Source organism: Mirounga leonina, unplaced genomic scaffold, assembly GCF_011800145.1.
Source record: "Mirounga leonina isolate KUSES-001 unplaced genomic scaffold, KU_Mleo_1.0 Mir_91, whole genome shotgun sequence".
NCBI lineage: Eukaryota > Metazoa > Chordata > Mammalia > Carnivora > Phocidae > Mirounga > Mirounga leonina.
The window spans coordinates 44,755,576-44,770,855 of record NW_023270839.1 but is presented as its reverse complement, the minus strand read 5'-3'; the positions used below and the strand labels follow the sequence as shown (position 1 = coordinate 44,770,855).

Sequence of the window (15,280 nt, the reverse complement as noted above, 5' to 3'; positions counted from 1 at the left end):
CCAAAATCTAGTGTGTGGCACTGATCTATATACCAGCCTGATCATATTTGATCACATTCTGGTTTTTTTGTGGTTGTTGTTTTGTTTTGTTCTGGTTTTGTTTGTTTTTATCTTTATCTTTCTCTTTTTTTCTTTTTCTTTTTTCTCTCTTTCCCTTTCTTTTCCCACTGTTTCAGGTCTTTTCTGATTTGTTTAGAGTATATTTTCTGGGGACGTTGTTACTCTGCTAGCATTTTGTTCTCTCATTAATCTATTCTCCTCTGCACAAAACGACAAGACAGAAAAAATCACTTCAACAAAAAGAACAAGAGGTAGTACCGACTGCCAGGGACCTACTCAATACGGACATTAGTACAATGTCAGATCTAGAGTTCAGAATCATCACTTTAAAGATACTAGCTGGGCTTGAGAAAAGCATGGAAGTTATTAAAGAAACCCTTTCTGGAGAAATAAAAGAACTAAAATCTAACCAAGTTGAAATCAAAAAGGCTATTAATGAGGTGCAATCAAATATGGGGGCGCTAACTGCTAGGATAAATGAGGCAGAAGAGAGAATCAGTGATATAGAAGACCAAATGATGGAAAATAAAGAAGCTGAGAAAAAGAGACATAAACAACTACTGGGTCACAAGGGCAGAATTCAAGAGATAAGCAATACCATAAGATGAAACAACATTAGAATAATTGGGATCCCAGAAGAAGAAGAAAGAGAGAGAGGGGCAGAAGGTATAATGGAGCAAATTATAGCAGAGAACTTCCCTAACTTGGGGAAGGAAACAGGCATCAAAATCCAGGAAGCACAGAGAACCCCTCTCAAAATCAATAAAAATAGGTCAACACCCCGACATCTAAGAGTAAAACTTACCAGTCTCAGAGACAAAGAGAAAATCCTGAAAGCAGCTTAGGAGAAGAGATAGGTAACCTACAATGGTAGAAACATTAGATTGGCAACAGACCTATCCACAGAGACCTGGCAGGCCAGAAAGGACTGGCAGGATATATTCAGAGGACTAAACAAGAAAAATATGCAGCCAAGAATATTATATCCAGCTAGGCTGTCATTGAAAATTTAAGGAGAGGGCGCCTGGGTGGCTCAGTTGGTTAAGCAACTGCCTTTGGCTCAGGTCATGATCCTGGAGTCCGATCGAGTCCCGCATTGGGCTCCCTGCTTGGCAGGGAGCCTGCTTCTCCCTCTGACCCTCCCCCCTCTCATGTGCTCTCTGTCTCTCATTCTCACTGTCTCAGATAAATAAATAAAATCTTAAAAAAAAAAAAAGAAAATTTAAGGAGAGATAAAAAGCTTCCAGGACAAACAAAAACTAAAGGAATCTGCAAACACAAAACCAGCCCTACAGGAAATCTTGAAAGGGGTTCTCTAAGCAAAGAGAGACCCTAAAAGCAACATAGACCAGAAAGGAACACAGACAATATAGAGTAACAGTCACCTTACAGGCAATACAATGGCATTAAATTCATGTCTTTCAATAGTTACCCTGAATGTAAATGGGCTCAATGCCCCAATCAAAGGCACAAGCTATCAGATTGGATTAAAAAACAAGACCCATCGATATGCTGTCTGCAAGAGACTCATTTTAGACCCAAAGACACCCCCAGATTGAAAGTGAGGGGGTGGAAAACCATTTACCATGCTAATGGACACCAAAAGAAAGCTGCGGTGGCAATCCTTGTATCAGACAAATTAGATTTTAAACCAAAGACTGTAATAAGAGATGAGGAAGGACACTATATCCTACTTAAAGGGTCTATCCAACAAGAAGATCTAACAATTGTAAATATCTATGCCCCTAACATAGGAGCAGCCAATTATATAAGGCAATTAATAACAAAAGCAAAGAAACACATCGATAACAATACAGTAATAGTGGGGGACTTTAACACCCCCCTCACTGAAATGGACAGATCATCTAAGCAAAAGAGCAACACGGAAATAAAGACTTTAAATGACACACTGGACCAAATGGACTTCACAGACATATTCAGAACAGTCCATCCCAAAGCAACGGAATACACATTCTTCTCAAGTGCCCATGGAACATTCTCCAGAATCGAGCACATCCTAGGTCATAAATCAGGTCTCAACCAGTACCAAAAGATTGGGATCATTCCCTGCCTATTTTCAGACCACACTGCTTTGAAACTAGAACTGAATCACAAGAGGAAAGTTGGAAAGAACTCAAATACATGGAGGCTAAAGAGCATCCTACTGAAGAATGAATGGGTCAAGTAGGAAATTAAAGAAGAATTAAAAAAATTCATGGAAACCAATGAAAATGAAAACACAACTATTCAAAATCTTTGGGATGCAGCAAAGGCAGTCCTAAGAGGAAAGTATATAGCAATACAAGCCTTTCTCAAGAAACAAGAAAGGTCTCAAGTACACAACCTAACCCTACACCTAAAGGAGCTGGAGAAAGAACAGCAAATAAAGCCTAAACCCAGCAGGAGAAGAGAAATCATAAAGAGCAGAGCAGAAATCAATGAAATAGAAACTAAAAGTACAGTAGAACAGATCAACGAAACTAGGAGCTGGTTCTTTGAAAGAATTAACAAGACTGATAAACCCCTGGCCAGACTTATCAAAAAGAAAAGAGAAATGACCCAAATCAACAAAATCATGAATGAAAGAGGAGAGATCACAACCAACACCAAAGAAATACAAACAATTATAAGAAGATATTATGAGCAACTCTATGCCAGCAAATTAGATAACCTGGAAGAAATGGATGCATTCCTAGAGATGTATCAACTACCAAAACTGAACCAGGAAGAAATAGAAAACCTGAACAGACCTATACCACTAAGGAAATTGAAGCAATCAAAAATCTCCCAACAAATGAAAGCCCAGGACCAGATGGCTTCCCAGGGGAATTTTACCAAACATTTCAAGAAGAATTAATACCTATTCTTCCGAAACTGTTCCAAAAAATAGAAATGGAAGGAAAACTTCCAAACTCGTTTTATGAGGACACCATTACCTTGATCCCAAAACCAGACAAAAAGGAGAATTACAGACCAATATCCCTGATGAACATGGATGCAAAAATTCTCACCAAAATACTAGCCAATAGGATCCAACAGTACATTAAAAGGATTATTCACCACGACCAAGTGGGATTTATCCCTGGGCTGCAAGGTTGGTTCAACATCTGCAAATCAATCAACGTGATACAATACATTAACAAAAGAAAGAACAAGAATCATATGATCCTCTCAATAGGTGCAGAAAAAGCATTTGACAAAGTACAGCATCCTTTCTTGATCAAAACTCTTCAGAGTATAGGCATAGAGGGTACATACCTCAATATCATAAAAGCCATCTATGAAAAACCTACAGCGAATATCATTCTCAATGGGGAAAAACTGAGAGCTTTCCCCCTAAGGTCAGGAACGCGGCAGGGATGTCCACTATCACCACTGCTATTCAACATAGTATTGGAAGTCCTAGCCACAGCAATCAGACAACAAAAAGAAATCAAAGGCATCCAAATCGGCAAAGAAGAAGTCAAACTCTCACTCTATGCAGATGATATGATACTTTATGTGGAAAACCCCAAAGACTCCTCCCCAAAACTGCTAGAACTCATACAGGAATTCAGTAAAGTGGCAGGATATAAAATCAATGCACAGAAGTCAGTGGCATTCCTATATACCAACAACAAGACAGAAGAAAGAGAAATTAAGGAGTCGATCCCATTTACAATTGCACCCAAAACCATAAGATACCTAGGAATAAATCTAACCAAAGAGGCAAAGGATCTGTACTCAGAAAACTATAAAATACTCATGGAAGAAATTGAGGAAGACAGAAAGAAATGGAAAAACGTTCCATGCTCATGGATTGGAAGAGCAAATGTTGTGAAGATGTCAATGCTACCTAGAGCAATCTACACATTCAATGCAATGCCCATCAAAATACCATCCACTTTTTTCAAAGAAATGGAGCAAATAATCCTAAAATTTGTATGGAACCAGAAAAGACCCCGCATAGCCAGAGGAATGTTGAAAAAGAAAAGCAAAGCTGGCGGCATCACAATTCCAGACTTCAAGTTCTATTACAAAGCTGTATCATCAAGACAGTATGGTACTGGCACAAAAACAGGCACATAGATCAATGGAACAGAATAGAGAGCCCAGAAATGGACCCTCAGCTCTATGGTCAACTCATCTTCGACAAAGCAGGAAAGAATGTCCAATGGAAAAAACACAGTCTCTTCAACAAATGGTGTTGGGAAAATTGGACAGCCACATGCAGAAGAATGAAACTGGACCATTTCCTTACACCACACACAAAAATAGATTCCAAATGGTTGAAAGACCTCAATGTGAGACAGGAGTCCATCAAAATCCTAAAGGAGAACACAGGCAGCAACCTCTTCGACCTCAGCCGAAGCAACTTCTTCCTAGAAACATCACCAAAGGCAAGGGAAGCAAGGGCAAAAATGAACTATTGGGACTTCATCAAGATAAAAAGATTTTGCACAGCAAAGGAAACAGTCAACAAAACCAAAAGACAACCGACAGAATGGGAGAAGATATTTGCAAATGACATATCAGGTAAAGGGCTAGTATCCAAAATCTATAAAGAACTCATCAAACTCAACACCCAAAGAACAAAGAATCCAATCAAGAAATGGGCAGAAGACATGAACAGACATTTTTCCAAAGAAGGCATCCAAATGGCCAACAGACACATGAAAAAGTGCTCAATATCGCTCAGCATCAGGGAAATCCAAATCAAAACCTCAATGAGATACCACCTCACACCAGTCAGAATGGCTAAAATTAACAAGTCAGGAAACGACAGATGTTGGTGGGGATGCGGAGAAAGGGGAACCCTCCTACACTGTTGGTGGGAATGCAAGCTGGTGCAGCCACTCTGGAAAACAGTATGGAGGTTCCTCAAAAAGTGGAAAATAGAGCTACCATATGATCCAGCAATTGCACTACTGGGTATTTACCCCAAAGATACAAAAGTAGGGATCTGAAAGGGTACGTGCACCCCCATGTTTATAGCAGCAATGTCCACAATAGCCAAACTGTGGAAAGAGCCAAGATGTCCATCAAGATGAATGGATAAAGAAGATGTGGTATATATATACAATGGAATATTATGCAGCCATCGAAAGGAATGAGATCTTGCCATTTGCAACGACGTGGATGGAACTGGAGGGTATTATGTTGAGTGAAATAAGTCAAACAGAGAAAGACATGTATTATATGACCTCACTGATACGAGGAATTCTTAATCGCAGGAAACAAACTGAGGGTTGCTGGAGTGGGGGGTGGGGTGGGAGGGAGGGGGGACTGGGTAATATACACTGGGGAGGGTATGTGCTCTGGTAAGTGCTGTGAATTGTGCAAGACTGTTGAATCTCAGATCTGTACCTCTGAAACAAATAATGCAATATATGTTAAGAATAAAAAAAAAGAAGAAGGTAGCAGGAGGGGAAGAATGAAGGGGGGGAAATCAGAGGGGTAGACGAACCATGAGAGACGATGGACTCCGAAAAACAAACTGAGGGTTCTAGTGGGGAGGGGGGTGGGAGGATGGGTTAGCCTGGTGATGGGTATTGAGGAGGGCACATTCTGCATGGAGCCTTGGGTGTTATGTACAAACAATGAATCATGGAACACTACATCTAAAACTAATGATGTAATGTAGGGGGATTTACATAAGAATAAAAAAATTTAAAAAAAAATGAATGAGAAGAGAATCACAATGGCACACTAAAAAGTCCTTGAACACAAAAAAATAGTGGAGGAACTGAGGAACAAAAAATATACATGACAGAAATCAAAGAGCAAAATGACAGAATTAAGTGCTTTCTTATCAGGATTTGATAGATTAAATTCTCCAACTAAAAGGTGATAATTAGCAGAATGGATTAAAAAAACAAGACTCAACTATATGCTGTCTACAAGATTAAAAGACACAACAGACTGAAATTGGAAGGATGGAAAATGATATTCCATGCAAATGATAACCAAAAGAGCTAGCGTAGCTGCTAATATCAGACAAAAGAGACATTGTGTCAGAAAGTGTTACAAGAGACATAGAAGGACATTTTATATCGATAAAAGGGTCAATCCATCAGGAAGACGTGACAATTATAAACATATTGCACTTAATGTCCAAAATATCTAAAGCAAGAACTGACAGAATTGAAGGGAGCAATAGTTCTGCGATCATAGTTGGAGATTTCAATACCCTACTTGCAATAATGGATAGAATAACTAGGTAGAAAAATCAATAAGGAAATAGAGGACTTCAAGAGCACTATATATCAACTAGATCTAACATACATAGAAGACTCTACCCAATGACATTAGAATGCACATTCTTCTCAAGTGTGCATGATACATTCTTCAGAATAGACTATATGTTAAGCCACAAAACAAGTCTCACATAAAACATCTCTAAAAACAATGGAATAAAACTAGAAATCAATAACAGAGAAAAATCTGGAAAATTCACAAGTGTATGGAAATTAACAAACTCTTAAACAATGCGTCAATGAAGAAATTACAAGGGAAACTAGAAAAATATAGCTCATAAAAAGCTGCAATGCAAAAAAAAGTGGGAGAAGTAAAGGGTAGATGCATCTTGCATAATGCAAATTTGAGAGCTAATATTTATAGCAGATGGAAAAAGAAATAGAGATTTAATTATAGTAAATTACAAAAGTTATCAATAAAAGAACTCTAGGTATACAGTGTTGGGGGGATAACAAGTAAGTGAGTGAATCCTCATCTATTATAGCAAAAAGTTTATCTAAATCTTTTAAGTTGAGAAAACATAATATACAGGTAGAGATCTGGTCAAAAAGGAGTTAGCAAGATATTATTTTTAAAAAACACACACAAACATCAACCACATAAGTAAAAGGAAAATCAGGTGAATGTGCTATCAGAAAAATCAATGCAAAGAGCTTTTCAAGATGAACAGTATCAACTATGTCAAATGGTGTGGAGAGTTCAAGTATAAAATAAGGATTTCCAAGTTCAAGAAGTCAATCTGGATGCTCCACTAAGAGTCCCTGGTATATACACGTACAAGGTATAATCAGCTCTTTTAGAAATATTTCTATCGTTCTGATGTAAGAGATTTTACATGAATCAGACAACCACAAACTAAATTGAAGAAATTATCTATTACCACTAGAAGTTGTAAGTAATTTTGCATTAAGTTTTACCAATAATTCACTACCTTTAGAGTTTTATTTTTCTGACTTCAAATTATCATCTTTGTCTCCTTGACTTCACAGTTTTTAAGTCATTAAAAGGGTCAGACCAAGATAATGTAATGGTGTCTCCATGGCACTGTGAACTTACATCAGTAAAAAAAAAATTTTTTGCCAGAAATTGTGGATCCCTTTCCAATGATTCATTATTGTTCTCCACATCCTCTCCACTGAACACATACATCACTTTTCCCATCTCTCCCAAAGTCTTCCTTTGTGCTTCTTGCTTAAAAGGCCTTTGACTTTGTGGAACTTCTAATAAAAATTCTGAAACTCTTGGCAGTAACTACAAGGCATAACGATTTTCACTAACAGATACTTCCTCTTTCTCTTGGAACTGAATGCTTGTTTTTGAGACCATAAAAGTGAAGACTCCATAAGTTTAAATTATTTTAGAGGGTCACAGAACTTTTGGCCATGAGCTGCCTGAAAAGTTCAAAGTGCAGGGAAGATCATATTAACAGTCTGCAACCCATACCTATTAGAGATCGTTTTCCCAGGTAAAAGAGCCAATTAATAAACAAAGCCACTTCTGCACTCACTGTCGCTGCCAACCCTAGTAAAACGTGAACAGTGAACGGCCCTGTAACAGGAGTATAGGATACATAACTTAGACTGGAAGGAGATAAGGCTGAGCACTGTTGAATTGGTTCCCGGTTCCACACCTAGCTCTACCATCACTAACTTCAATATCTACAATAATAGCTTCAACTGATCTCTCTCTGATGACTCTTACTTCTACTCTTCTCTAACAACCCACTCCCATGGCCACAATAATGGCCTCCAAATTGCTCTTAGGTATGCTCCACCCTTAAAATCTTCAACTTCAGGGGCGTCTGGATGGCTCAGTCATTAAGCATCTGCCTTAGGCTCAGGTCATGATCCCAGGGTCCTGGGATGGAGCCCCGCATTGGGCTCCCTGCTCGGCGGGGAGCCTGCTTCTCCCTCTCCCACTTCCCCTGCTTGTGTTCCCTCTCTAGCTGTCTCTCTCTGTCAAATAAATAAATAAAATCTTTTTTAAAAATAAATAAAAATTAAATTAAAGCTTCAACTTCAAAAACTTAACTCTGACCATAAATTCCCACTATTTCAACTCACTCCTTCATATGCTTCTCATCTTCAACTTCATTTAGACTTCCAGTCTTAGAAATACTAAATTTTCTCCTAATCTGTTGGCAACCTTCTATTTTTCATACTTTAAAAATCTAGCCTAGACCATATGGCCCATCATTTCTTTCTTTTATCATTATAGTTGAATTTTTTATTCTTTATCTTTGATCTTTTTTCTCCTTACTCTTTATCAAACATATAGCTTTTCTACTCTTATTCCTACTTATTCTGTGCTCCTGGAATACTCATTCGACAATTCAGACTATAGTTGCTACAATTTCATGGTCTCTAACCTCATTTAGTTCCTCAGAATTTTCCTTCAATCTTTCAACACTTCCCTAATTAGCTCCCTCTGGATACCAAACAAGACCTGAAAATATGGAGATATACCATGATTTTTAAAGTGATGATTTATTATCTTAAGAATGTCAGTACTTCTGAAATGAATAACTTAAATGTCATTTGAATACAATTCTTATCATTTCCATTTAGATTAAATAGTTTTTCACTGAAGTATAATTAGCATACAATGTTGTATCAGTAGATTAAATGATTTTAAGGTTCATATGGAAGAACAAGTGTGTGAGAATTAAAACTCTGAATAGTGAAAGCAGATTTCCCCTACATAGATATTAAAACTTACTATGAAACTACTATAGGCAAGCAGCTTTGGTATTGGCATTAAAACAGATAAATAGATTAGTGAAATGGAATAGAAAGTCCAGAAATAGGTGTGCCTGGGTGGCTCAGTCGGTTAAGTGTCCAGCTCTTGATTTCAGCCCCGGTCATGATCTCAGGGTCCTGAAATCGAGCCCTGCATCTGGCTCTGTGCTTAGCGTGAAGTCTGTTTGAGATTCTCCCTCTCCCTCTGCCCCTCCCACTCATGCTCTCTCTCTCTCAAATAAATAAATCTTAAAAAAAAAAGTCTAGAAATCTATCCAAATATTTACAGGAACTTAATATAAGATGAAAACGGCATTCTCATTAAAAAAGAGAATACTTTAATTAAAAAATGCTATTATCAAATTGACAAACTGAAATAAAATCAAGTTAGACTCTTACCTAACACTATGTATAAAAATAAAGTTGATGTAGAAAGGACTAACTTTTAAAACCTTATTAAAATTTTAGAATATAATGTATAAGATTATTTGGATAAACTTGGGTCCAAGAAAACTTCTTAAAGAAGATAGGAAAAAATGTTTTTTAGAAAACAGCAATCAGAAACTGACTTGTGTAGCATTTCATAAATCTAAAGCTCAGGGCTATAAAGTTTTAACTTTAAAAGTGTTATAGTTCTGATCAAGTAAAATGATATTAAATAAAGCTCTAGGGCAATATAAGAATGATATATATTTGTTATATAAATTATCACTTAATTAAAATTTCTGTTCTTTTTGCTTTATTTTGCTAGCTCAAAGAGCTGAGAAGTTCAACATACGGATATGATACCCAAGTGAGCTGGAGGGAGTACACTGATCAATCTGAATTAATCCTGTAACTAAAATTTTTGAAGTATATTTGTCTAAATATATGTCACACTCTTTAACTCCAAGAAAACTTCCAAAATATCAGTCTAATGCCTCTTGTTATTTTCTTCATGATGTTCTTTGTATATGAAAAGTTTAAAGAATATGACCTAAAAACTTGAAAGAAAATCTACATTATATTTAGTATGAACTGTGCTTCAGAATTTGGTTAAGGTCACTAGATAATGGTACTTCATCAAATGAAACAAAACTGAAATGCATCTCATCTTTGATTTTTAGGCTTTGTTTTAAATTATGCAAATGTATAAATTATATGTTTTTAAAATTATAATAAACTATAAAGGTATATATGCTTTATATCTCTCTCATTTACTTGATTCCAATAGGCTCTCTTAAGAGGAAGAGAAATATGTAAAATCGACATAGTGTACTCAGATTTCCTCATAAACCAGGGCTATATTTTATGTGACACATATGTTATAGAAGAAAAGAGGTTGTGAGCCACTGGAATAGATCGATATTATAGAACACAACTGGAGTAGTTATTCAGATTTTATGCCAAAATTGCTTAATTACTACTAGTTAGGAGTAAGGTTTCATGCTGGCTGCTGGGGACATGAAAGAGGTCAAGACAATCAAGAATCAGAATCCGGTTTCTTTTCCTCTTCAAGCTTACACTCTAGTGGGGAAGACAGATATGAAACAACTAATTACCCACTCGTTATTTAATTATGGTTATGGTAAGTGCTGATAAGGGGAAGTATGCAGTACTGAGAGGTAAGAGGTATCCGATCTAGCTGAGTCTCCAGGATGTAGTTAGGGAAGGCTTTTCGAGGGATGGGAGGTTCAACTTTAAGACCTTCGGGCTGGCGTTAGCTAGGTCAGGGGGAGGGAAGAAGTGGCAGGGGACAGTACAACTGTTTGTAGGAGAAAGGCTCCGAGCTAGGGAGTAACTGAACTGCAAGCCAACAACGCGGCATCGCAACAGGGACTGATGGGATGGGATGAAAGAGGTGAGGTGGGTAGAGGGCCTTCTAGGCTACAATAGGTAATTGAGATTTTTTTTTTTCCTATGAAAAACAGGAAACCACTGAAGGGTGTTTTCATTAGGGGTCAATTTATATGTTTAGTTTTTCTGTCTTCATTTTTAAATTTAAAATTCTGATCTCAGTAGGTTTTCTTAAGAAAACTATTTTTAAACAATTGTATGTGAAATGGTTTGCCATTTCTGCTCCAAATTTAGTTCTCCAAAGACACTGGTACCTAGAAAGAATACCACTGCATACCCTGTTTCCTCTGGAAATGCAGAGACGGTGCTTCCGTGGAGCTGAGAAGGGTCCTGAGAAGAGTCAGAAACTTTTCTCTCTTGATTTGGAGCAATATTGGGTATTCGATGCTGTTGCAAGTCCCACTTTCGAGCTACGTTGTTAATTGTTAACCTTTTCTTCTCCTATGAAAAAGAATTATATAATGCAACTTTTATAGCAGGAGGGTATCCCCGAAACACATCGTTTATACTACTTATCATACTTTTAAAAGGAGTCTATTCCTTAAAAGTAGCTACAAATAGTACCCTCAAAGTACAAGTGGCCTTTATTTACCCTGTGCATTCAAACATCTCAACAGTGGTCTATCATCCTTAAAGAGAAAAAATTACACACAAATAATAATTACTCCCACTGAAGATATGAAAATTCACTCTCTAAGTTTAATTTGACAGAAATTTTTACACTTGTTATCTAAGATTTTAATTTGAAAGACATTTATATGCCTTGGTATTTAAACATAGCAAGAAGAAAACTAATAATATCTTAATTTTCCTACCCAATAATTCAGGCCAGTATGATGGAACAATCTTGGTTGAAAGGTGGGGAGAAGAAGAGGGATTGATCGATGTTCCGAGCTTCACAGAATGAATTACAATGTCTGAAAACTACTTGTTACAGAAAGACTATGAAAAGAAATTGTACTAGGTTGAAATATTTCTAGGCAACTAGTACCATCCCAGATAAATAGAAAAGAAGTTAGTTAATTCATTATATGCAATGGATGCCTTAGGATAGTGGTTTTTCTTTAAGGTGCCTCAAATCACCTGGAGAACTTACTAAAACACCAATTGCTGGTTCTCACCCCATCCTGATTTAGTGTGTTTGAGGCGGAGCTTGAGAATTTGCATTTCTAAAAGCTCCCGGCTGTCCTTAAGGCTACTGCCCCAAGGACCTCACTGTGAGAACCACGGACTTCAGGTATTGGGGCTCCATGCTCTCACAGAAATATGTTGAGAAATGCAGATCTACACTACTGAAAGAAAATGTGCAAGGTTGAAATGTTTCTACTCAGCTTATATAAATTGATAAGGAAAATAATCAATATTCTGGTAAAGTGTCCATGATCGAAAGTTAGCATCTTTAAATGGCATGTCAATACGGTCAGAGCGCTGAAAGCAGACATCTTCCCTTTCCTCTTTACTGAGAGCACTCATCCAAGGACAGATGAGCCGTGTGACGCCGACCCCTCCTCACCTGCTGCCTCCGGAGTCAGGGTTAGGAAAATTCTTTGCCCATTTCCTCAGTGCAAATACACATGCAGAATAACGAACGTTTAGTTCCATCTCTCTGCCTATATTTGGACACCGACAATTTTAGCATCGAAAAATGGCATTGGGTAGGAATGAAAAGTGATGACAAAGCTTAATTAAAGCTAAACTTTCTAAAAGTTCTGTTTCTGTGTTTAAAAATGTTTTTAGCATGAGTTCTTTTTCTATTGCTTGGTATTTCAAATTTGACTGTTAAATGGGTTATACTTAATATGCATTTACTTCTGAGACTTTTGGACACTTTATGTAGGTCTTCCTTATCTAAAGCAAGTAGGAATCTGCTATTCTACTGTAAAAAAATTTTTTTCCCAAATCTACACTAAAAGGCATCTTACCTTAAGGAATTCTATTTTAGTTATTCATAGATAACTGGTACAACCCAATTCTTAACCTAAGTAGTGTCATTTTTGCTCAGTACCAGGCCACTTTGAAAGAGGCAGGGGCAGTGAGTTCACAGCAGATGGCTGTCATGCTGGCTTCGGGCCTTTGGTTTTCTGGCTCACTGGGAGTTGGCAGAAAGAAATATTCTTAATGAGGTAGATATAGCGGTATTTAGAAAAAAGATACACAATATCTTTATACCACTGAGCATGTTAGCAAATTTATAAGATACTCTGAAAATACAAACACTTTCCTATACCCACCCCAAGGTTAAGCTTCCTTTATTTGGGTTATTGAAATTAGATCAACACCAGGTTGACTAAAAGAATGGATATTTTTACTGGGGCCAGGAAGAGGGAAGACATATTTTAAAATAGGAGTGCAGCCTGGGGTCAGGTGGGGGTCGGTCACTGGCTGGCCATGGCGCCACATAAGGGCTCTAGGTATCTATGGTGCAGGAAAAAAAAAAGAAGCCCGAGAAAGGCTAGAGATTCTGCAAGGCAGAAGGGGGGTATCCGAAGGAAATCTTCCGCTCAAAGATCATGGATGCATTTGGCGTATCAGTTATAGTCACGTTTCTAAAGCTACATAACAATACATTGCCAAGTCTGTGCTAAGGTGATAATTATTTTAGAAGATTCCAAATTTGCAGCTTTTGCCACTTGAGTCTACTCTTCATAGTCCGAGCAATACCATACCAGTATAGCCTGTAACTATCACTTCCATTCATTTCCAAGGTTGCAAGGAAAACAGAAAGGTAGAAAAGTAACAGAAGATATGTGTCAATGCACTCTTCCAGTCCCTTCATAACTACCCACCCACTTCTCTTAATGATCAGTATGTGTTGTCGAATGAAACAACAGCCAGCAAATGCTGAGGGTCTTCGGTATCATGATCTCAAATCTGGGCTAGGGCTAGAATCCAGGTCTCTTGATTTCCCATGCTTCTCCTCTAATTAAAAAAATTTAAAGCTAAATAACCCTCCTAATTAAAGAGTCCTATTTAGTGACTTCAAGAGAAGCATTCACTATTTTTTGAAGTTTTCATAAAAATTTTCCAAACATGTAAAAACCATGTTGGCTAAATGTTTAATGGCATATTTCCAAAAATGCTGATAGTGAACAGCATCTGAATTGGGTATATAAGAAAAAAAATTTCAGTGGAAAGGTGGAGTGAAGGGCAATCTGTTGCCTAATACCAGGCTCAACTGGTAGCTTTAGAGCTAAATCACCAATGGAGTTTCTTTGTTTATTCTTCCTTTCCATGCTCTAGAACTCATACAAAAGTATTCTTTTGGCCTGAGAGCTTTAGTCTATTTATTTACTTACATATTTTTATTCATTTATTCATTCATTCACTTAGGCAGCTTATGTACAGCAGCTGTACAATAGGAAATATAGTGGACCCTTGAACAACATGGGGGTTGGGTCAGGGGTGCTGCAAATCTGTGTAAAACTTTGGACTCCTCAAAAACTTAACTACTGATAGCCTACCATTGACTGAAAGCTTTACCAATAATATAAACAGCTGATTAACACATATTTAGTATGTTAGATTAATTACACACTGTATTCATATAATAAAGTAAGCTAGAGAAAACAAAATATTAAGAAAATCATTAGGAAGATAAAATACATTTACAGTACTGTACTGTATTTACTGAAAAAAATCCATGTAACAAGTGCAGCTGCATAGTTCAAACTCATATTTTTCAAGAATCAACTCTACTACTTTTTCCAAATGAACCATTCAGAAAGTTTACCAATAGTAAACTTTACCAGATAGGCAATGGTAAATCTTGCTCCTACCTACACATTTAAAAAATTTTGCCAACTGTATTTCCTCTAAACCAAAGTGTGTTTTTGACCAACCCTTAGAAATATTCCAATAGAGGAAAGACTAAAAATTCTATTTGCTAAGTCAATAAAAAGATAGAGCTATCAAGAAGGGGCTTAGGTACATCTAATTAATGGGATGAGGGAAAACAGGTAAGTTGGGGGGGAGTCAGGAGGTTAGAAATAACAGCAAATGAGAAAATTGTATCATAACAGGTTAAGAGTTCTAAATACTTTTGAAGTAGTAGTCCTGAGCTGAGAGGGCTTGGGATCAAGTTCTTTTTCTGTTTTGTTAATTTAGGAGCAGTTTTCATAGAGTAAAACACACAGATTCAAGTAGTCTTTGATCAGTTTTGAGGAACGCATACACCTTTGTAACCCATACCCCTATCAAGATATACATTTCCATTGCACCAAGTTCCCTTGTTTCCTAGGTTTATTTTGTACAACTTTGTATCCCTACTAGTCATCTTTTGAATTCTAAATGGCATTTTCATTTTATTTTTTTTTTAAGATTTTATTTATTTATTTGACAGAGACACAGCGAGAGAGGGAACACAAACGGGCAGTGGGAGAGGGAGAAGCAGGCTTCCCGCAGAGCAGGAA

General features: G+C 37.2%; 1 protein-coding gene across 5 annotated transcripts in view; it reads right to left on the bottom strand.

The window, feature by feature from the left end:
- The window catches only part of LRRC49 (leucine rich repeat containing 49), a 178,889-nt gene that overhangs the window by 54,741 nt on the left and 108,868 nt on the right, over positions 1–15,280 (bottom strand). For all 5 annotated transcript variants that reach the window (XM_034994748.1, XM_034994745.1, XM_034994746.1 and 2 more), the window contains one exon: positions 11,149–11,312. In XM_034994748.1, the coding sequence (XP_034850639.1) occupies positions 11,149–11,312 (164 nt within the window). The remainder of the gene's footprint in view (positions 1–11,148; positions 11,313–15,280) is intronic.